Source organism: Ciconia boyciana, chromosome 6, assembly GCF_034638445.1.
Source record: "Ciconia boyciana chromosome 6, ASM3463844v1, whole genome shotgun sequence".
NCBI lineage: Eukaryota > Metazoa > Chordata > Aves > Ciconiiformes > Ciconiidae > Ciconia > Ciconia boyciana.
In genome coordinates this window covers 27,144,682-27,152,707 of record NC_132939.1, presented here as the reverse complement: position 1 = coordinate 27,152,707, position 8,026 = coordinate 27,144,682, and the positions used below count along the sequence as shown (strand labels likewise).

The following is an 8,026-nucleotide window of genomic DNA, read 5'->3' as shown; positions in this document are numbered from 1 at the left end:
ACTCATGGTCTGTGTATCATAAAAAATATGTATTTCCCAGTACAGTAAGTCAGAAGACTGATGGTAGCAGGAGCAGAAGGAAATCTGCCATTTAGACATAATGTTTGTGCAGAGGGAGAATTTGATTGACGTAACATCAAGAAACGTAAGACACAATGCCCTGTCAAGTTAGACAAAATGCAAGGTTTGCTGAAGAATGTGTGTACTAGAGTCAAAGTAGCCAGCCGTGGGGGGACAGGCATTGGCTCCAGCAGGTTTTTAGTATATGGAATAGTTGCTAATGGACCCAAATCTCTTCTCATTAGAGAAGCCTGGGAGCTTGTGAAGAGTGCTATTTACTCACCCAGGCACATTATGCCAGGGCACAAGAGGTTACACGGCCTCTCAAAGTACTGCCAGTGTTGGCACACTACCTCCTCCACTGCTCCTGAGCCCCAGGGGCCATCCTTGCCTATGGAGCCTGCTTGCGTTGGGGTCCTTATGGCTGGTGGGCACTTGCTTCCTGCTGGGCAAGGCTGTCGTCAGCTTGGGCAAGCACACAGCTGTCTTCCAAATCCTCTCTCCCTGCCTGGTCCACACTACCAGCCTCCATGAGGCTTGTTTGCCTGGGTTGGATTTCCCAGCTGTAGGAGGACGTTGGATGAGATGTAAGGCAGATGTAGCTGACTTACAGTCACACTATTCAGAAGAGAAATTTTCTGGTACTGCAGGGACAAATAGACTTCAGGTGATGACTCAGAGTCACCATATTGAGCTTCCCCAGCTGAGTAGGTTTTGCTGGTGTTTTCCAGAACTCTGACATTTCTCCCTGCAGTCGGGCAAGCAGACTCTCCTCCCTGAGGACGTGGCTATTGACGGTGTCAGGGCATCCATCTGCATCACAGCCACACCGTCAGTATAGGCCCTTATGATTGATCTCCAGTCAAAATCCAGATGGGGATTTCAGCTGGGCCTTCCACTCCTGCAGAACAGAGATTATGGGACTGCTGAGGGACAGGCTGGATGACAGCATGCCCCATAGCACCCATCAGACTGCATCCCATTACATCTTCTCCAAGTTGTGTGAGGCCTGAGGGGGTCCTTTTGTGCAGTAGGTGCAGTGGGATGGAGCCCTCCCTGTCACTGTTACACAGCCCATTACTCCTTCAAGCAGGGGATGCAGCTTACAAACTGAGAGCAAAAAGACAAAGTATTTGCATAAGGACCAGCAGCACCATACCTGGAAAATACCAGTATAACAGTGGAGGCCCCGTCTGCTTACAGACAGTGCTTCACTCCTACTTCCCTCAAGGTTTTCTTCCTTCTTCGCATCCTGTGACTCAAACCTCACCTTCCCTGGGAGCCAGTTATCTCCTTCTTCCTTCTCCTCTTTCCTTAGCCTCATCTTCCTCCCCCGAGCACCTGCCAGACAGGCCCAGGCTGGGGACTGTGGTCTCCCCAAGTTCTGGGCAAGATGTTCAAAGCAAGAGGTTTCTCCAATTCTATAAGCAGAATTGCCCTTTTGTGAAGATGTTGCCTATCTCCCTCCAGTCCCATCTCAAAGAAACCTCACTCCCAAAGAGGCTCTTCTGGTGCTGTATTAACCACACCTTGTGCCTTCTGCCACTGCCCTGGACCACATGTGTCTTTAAGCACAGCCTGTGTGGGTCTCTATGGCAAGATGCCTGTCCCAGCATACAGTCGTAATCTGCAATGGGACAAGGAAGCAGCAGAAATCTACCGTGTTGAGAGGACGGGTAGCTTCAGCTGTACAAATGCTGCTACGTATATGTTTACAATTGAAAAACCAAAGATCCAAACAAGGTAACAAAATAAAATGTCTGTACAAACAACGTAATGGTAGATGGAGGTGCTAAATAAGCCAACAAACAGACACAAGGATTTAGGGCCTGCAGGAGTCTGTAATGTAAGAACCAGAGGAATTCTTCCCAGTAGAAGCTGCCATTTGTGACTGCAGCAAGCTGAGGTTAGGGTGGCTGCCACCTCACTACTCTCTTCCCTTAATAGTTCCTCACTCCATTGCCCCAGCTCCCCTGTGATGAGCAAAGCTTCAGCCACCTGGGGCAAATTTTGCATCAGCATCCAACCAGCTCCTGCAGTTTTTGATCCCTCATATCTTGTTCCCTTTTCCCATCTTCTTGCTTCAGGAGGTCACGGTGGAAAGCATGAAACCAGTCAAGGTGCCCCTGCACAAACCTGGCTTGATGTGATGTTTTGAAACTTCTCCTACGACAGACGGTATGACCAGGGGGAGTGTGGAGGGGCAGGGTTGTGCACACTCAGCTGTGAATACCTGGCAAGGACAAAATCCCTCGGGAGGAGCAGGTGCACTGCCTAACATTGCAATTGCACATGCAGGGACTATGCGCAGCTGTCAAACTCAGGCTTGTTTCTGTGCACCGTGTAACTACTGCTGCTTTACAAACATCTAAGGCTTATGCTTATCACTCTGCAATTGCCTTACTGTGCAGGATAGTGGGGCAATTCTACAAAATCTCCCCAGCTCAAGGCAGCATCTACCACTGATGCTTGTCCCCTGCCTGTCACTCTATCAGTCACCTAAGCACAGCCTCTGAGCCTCCTCTATTCTCCCTCCCACCAACACGCGTATCCTTCTCTAGGCACTTCAGCTGCAAGCTGTTCTTAGGAAATTTTCCTGTTGACAAAATCATATATGGCCTTCACAGATGTTGGCCAAAATCCTGGACTCCTCCTTGTGTCACATCCTGCATGATAAAGGGAGGCTATTGCATGGCCCATGAGATGCAGGGCTTTTATGCATCGTGACTTCTAGACAAAGTCATGTGTACACTGTGGATTGTAAAGGACTCTGTCACAAAACAGAAGGCACATCAATCTCACTGCACAGATGGGTCATCAGAGTCTGCCTCTTGAGTAGCATATTATTCACAGTTTAATAAAAGATATCTCATCCCAGAAGAAAGGGATGCGACTAAAGCATAAGCAGAAGAAAATAATGAAAACTGAAAGACACATAGTCTGACTTGGAGGTAGCCAAGGCTATGACAGAAACAAAGGTCTTATTTTGATTCAAACTGAGGGTAAGAATGGCTCCAGATACTGAGGGCCCCTCCTCCCTTGATAAATCTGTGGGACTCTTCCGTTTTGTGCTGCTTTTCTTCATAGCTGGTGTGAGTCCACATATTGCCAGGTACAACTACAGATCCTGGAAGTTTCAGAAGACTTGCTACTTTGCACACTGACAACTTACTAACTGGAACATCATCCCTACCCTCAGTAAACTATCTGGTGACAGTAATCACTACAAATTGACACCCTGTAACTTGCTGAGAAAGGTATGTGTTTCAGCTCCACCTCCTCTCTTTTCCAGGCAACTTCTTTCACCAAAGAACACCTTTAACCTGAGGGACATGGTATTATTACTTATTTATACATATTATTACTTATTTGTATAATCCTGGCAACCTTCTGGAGAACCCAGGACAATACTGTGCCATACAGAGTAGAAATACAGAACAGCTTGACTGGGGATTGGGAACTGATAAAAGTGCAAAGATGTGTAGAGAACACATATCTGCTGTGAAGGGAATCAGATGAAATTTTGTCAATGTAATTCACAATATCTAAGGCAGACCGTGCTCATCGTAACCCAGAAATCTTCTCACAGGAGAGGACGACGAGGTGCTAAAGCCTGGCAGGCTCTGATCCTTGCTGTTTGCTAGGTCAGTATATTGAGTTCTCCCTCTGGGAGGTTTGAGACAGAGTGGAACAAGTGACATTTCTTCTGCCTGCTTGTATATTTTGGCTGCTACTGCCTTTCCATGAATCTGCACAGACTGCTGGCCTTATCTGTTTGTGACATTTCAGGATTGTTTGCAGATTTTCAAACTCAGGACAAAGGAAAACTGAAAATGAAGCCAAGGAGCTGAGCAGAAGTGTCACGGAGATGTGACAGAGGTGCTGTGCGGAGGCTGAAGGGACCAGGAGGTCGCCCCTTGTTCAGAGGCAATCATGTGTAGTGAAATTTCTTGCAACTAATAGCTTCCTATAATAAATTGCAGTGGGAAATCAGTCTTTGGAAAAGAAGCTTAAACAATTCTGCCAAAAACTTCACAACAAAGTCTTCCAAGTTTCCAAAATATGATGGAAAATATCCTTCAGGGTCAGCAAGTTGAATAGCAAGCCCTTCCCAGGACTGCAGCCAGAAACACAGAAAGATGGATCTGTTCCAACAGAGGCTGCTGGGACCAGAAGCAGCAAGGGACGACGCCACAGCAAACCGCTCTCACTTCACACACGGCACTGTCCGTGGAGAGGGTGGCAGCTGCTACTGGGCAGGGCTGCTATGGCCCAGGTGCAGTTCAACGCCTGGCTGATCCTGTGCGTGTTTGCTGGATCCCAGAGGCTGACAGGTAGGAAATGCACCTGTTAGCGACGCGGCTTCTTGGCTTGGCAAACATTCGTACAATGCCAGTGGCGCAACACTTTGCCTGCTTCTTCAGGTATGGTCAAACGCTTCAGCTAGCTGTGCTGACACGAGAGAGAACGCGGTAGCTGGAGTCCCAGCTGGGGTTGTTCAGTGGGAGAGACGCTTGTACCTACTTGCAGGTTGAAGACCCGCTGCTATTTTTGGTAGCTCGGGGGAGGGTTTTCTTGGGTCTCTGCTGAAAATGTCTGCTCCTGCAATAAAGTTTGTGGATTTTCTAGATGCTTTTTGGGAAAAAAACCCATCCTGTTGAATGATAAGGTTAGTAAGGGACCATTTTCCCATCTCCAGAGGTTATTTACATTATTATTTCAATACATTATTTGTTATGCTTTGTTTAATTTTTGTTTTACTCTACTTGAAAATCTAACACTGCATATATTTATAAGGCAGTTACTAACAACAGCAGTTTGGTCGCTATTCAACAAATTCCCTGACTTTGCAGCCAATCAGACGTCTCTCAGTAGAGAGATCTGTGAACCTAGCAGATCAGTTAGCAGAGAGAAGCCCAGCAAAGAAATTTTCAGATGATGTAGTATCTTTACCTGAGCTAAAAGCCTGGCTGGCACATACATGGAGGAGTAGGAAAGAGCAGCTACATCCCCGCTCACATTCCAAAGCCACAGCTGGCTTGGATTAGGGAGCCTGCAGCTGTGCAGAAAAACAAACTTCTGCAGCCTGGGGGGTGGTAGTGCACTTCTTCAGGCAGCTTGTACATCTCCCTGAAAAGCTTTAATAAAGAATGGAAAGTTGGAAGTGGGATTTGGTAGTAGTCAACACACACATACAGTATTAAATAATTTTTCTACTTTTTATAAGTATCTGCTGACCCTAACTCTGGCGTACTCAACATAAATTCTCCCTCTTTTTTATATAAAAAAGCCTTCATCTATATAAAAAATAAATTTAAAAAAGTGTCAGAGAGCTTACTATCTTATACGAGCTTTTTCCATTTCATGTTTCTTGACCTAAAAGGTGAGTCTGTAAGTAGAAGAGGGTCTTGGCTACAAGACTACACTGATCAACAAGAGAAGGGAGGGGACGCAGCCTCCCTCTCACAGTCCTGGACCAAGGCTACTTGTGTCTCCTTTTTTCACAAAGAAAGAAATAATAAAGGCAAAATAAATGCAGAAGGTTAAAGCACTAGAAGTATTAGTAAATGAAAATTGAAGAATCATTAGGATTAATGTGACTCTCATATTAATAAACTCCCATTCCTCTGGCCTTGTATCCATTTTTCCCAGTTTAAATGATGTCGGGTGGCCCAGCAAGGAATTAGCTGGACATGAGAAGAGCCATAATGGATCCAACTAGGTTTCTTTTACCCTCACACTCTGCCTCCGCCAACGGCAGATGCTCAGGGAAGTATAAAACCAGGATAAGCATCAGGTTATGTTTCCACCAGCAGGTCAAGGAGCCTCCCAGCACCCTCCTTCCGTTGGGCAGCATTACTTTCTCCAGCAAAAACTGCCAAGCAACCAAAGCCCATCAGTTCAAAACCCACCCATACTCGGCATGAGGGGCTTTCGTGCTGCCTGCCAAAGCAAGTGCCTTTGCTGCCGTACGTTTTAGCTCTGTTGGCAGGATTAAGGGCTGTCATATCCAAAACTTACACTTGCCTCCCTTAACCACTTCTGCTTCTCTTAAAAAGCTTGTTTTGCTCATCAAAATCCCGTGGTCAGCATCTGTCATGTTTGGCAAACTATGAGCAGCAGCTCAGAAATATTGAAGACACTATTGACAACCAAATGACAAAAATAAACAAGAAGGGCTGTGGTCTTGCGCTACAAACTCTGCCTGATGTCTTCCAGATGAACATCCTCACAGCAGGGATGGTGCCAGTGCCAACGCACCCCATCGCGGCCCAGAGGACGCCGACGTCATGTTAGAGGTCTCCTGGGCGTTGGGGGCCCGTGGGCCGAGGCACTGTTAGCGCCTGCGCTCCCACCTGCCCGCACGTAAAAACTCACATGTTCTGCTTGTTCTCATCCCTGTCGGTTTTCAGGAGTGCCTGGAAAACGCCTCAGCGATGCCCCTAATTGCATTTGTGCTCCTTCCCATCATGGGGTGCAGCTGAAGGGGGCTCTGACCCCCTGCCGTGGCAGCTCACAGCTCTGGGGTGGGACAAGGGACTCCCCCTACCCAAGGCGGCTGTGCCGGGGAGCTGCTGCAGGCAGGACTGCAGTGGGAGAGGCAGGGTGGGAGGCAAGAGCTGGACGGGTCCCACAGGGAAACTGAAGTGTGGGGCTGGTCAGAAAAGGGGTGTGGGGCTGGCGGAGAAGGACATGGAGTGGGACTAGGCGGGCCGTGGACAGCGAGTTCAGGGAGCGGCTGCCTCTTGGTCCGGCCTGAGATTTGGCAGCGTTGCAGATGGCTTTAGAGCTCAGTTATAACTGGCGGAGGGTTTGTGCTGGGCTTCCCGTGCGCATGCTGCTCTTATCTTCCAGATGCTCTGGGGAGGGCTGGATATTCAGGCCAACAGGACAATCCGGCTGCAGGATGAAGAGCTGGCCTCCCTGCGCCCGGCACGACGGTTCATGCAGATTTTAGAGGATGAAGTTCCCAAAACACCGACAGAGATCGAGCAGCAACTGAGATATTATTCACTGACCGACACCCCTTTACCTCTAACAGAGTTTGACCGTCTCCTTTTCACCAGTGTTTACTGTGCCTATCAGGTTCGCTCCATGCAGGGTCTGGATAAAAATCTCTGGATTAGCTTTTTCTCTCAGCTGGCTGATGAAATGTTTCGTGATCTGTGCAAGGGGCTCTGCCCTGCAAATACCACTCTCCTCCTGGCTTCCTGGCCCTGGAAGGAGAAGCCTTCACATTTAGCATCCCTGAAGCATTTATATCGTTCTAACCTGGCCAGGACCAAGAGAGACACTTAATAAGGGAAACCATCGTAGGAAAGGACACACCTGACTTCAGCTGGATCCTTGGTTATTTTGAATGCTTTCCACATTATTCAGGACTTTGTACAAATACGCCACACCTTTTTATCCCGCTTTCTGTGTTGCGTTGGCAACTCTCTAAGGATTTATGCACAAGCTTTTATTTTTAAATGAAATAGGACACAACTAAAAAATGCATTTCACCCTTTCCTGTTTTTTATTTCTGTTTTTTAAGTGAGCTGTGCTGAAGGGGGCAGTGCTGTTTAGATGTGTTATCTATCTTGATCACTGATGCTTACTAGGGAGATGCCCTGGCAGTTTTTTTCCAGGATGTTACACTGGTGTCCTAGCTAACTTCATTTCAGATAATTCAGCCTCCTTATATTCCCCCTGTGGTTTCAGCCAAATACAGTACCTTTTCTCCTCTCCAGTAATCAGCCAAGCAGATGCTGTTGTGTTTCATGATATAGGTCACATATTTAATTTCATCTTTCTGCTCACGTGGCATCACATTTTATGTGTCCATAGTAACTTCCCATCTCATGTATTCATTTTTCTTTAAAAGCAACCTGAAAATGTATGTATTCCATGAAGCTTTCTAGTATTTGGATATCATATTTACACACGTACATTGCTTTGTGTCAGTTATCGATTTGGAATATAC

General features: G+C 47.1%; 1 protein-coding gene across 1 annotated transcript; it reads left to right on the top strand.

The window, feature by feature from the left end:
* The first annotated feature begins 4,327 nt into the window (after nt 1-4,327).
* FAM180B (family with sequence similarity 180 member B) lies at nt 4,328-7,359 on the top strand. Its single transcript, XM_072866081.1, has 3 exons — nt 4,328-4,394; nt 6,280-6,359; nt 6,916-7,359. Exons 1-3 carry the CDS (start codon nt 4,328-4,330, stop codon nt 7,357-7,359), a joined length of 591 nt encoding a protein of 196 aa, XP_072722182.1.
* Nucleotides 7,360-8,026: the final 667 nt, after the last annotated feature.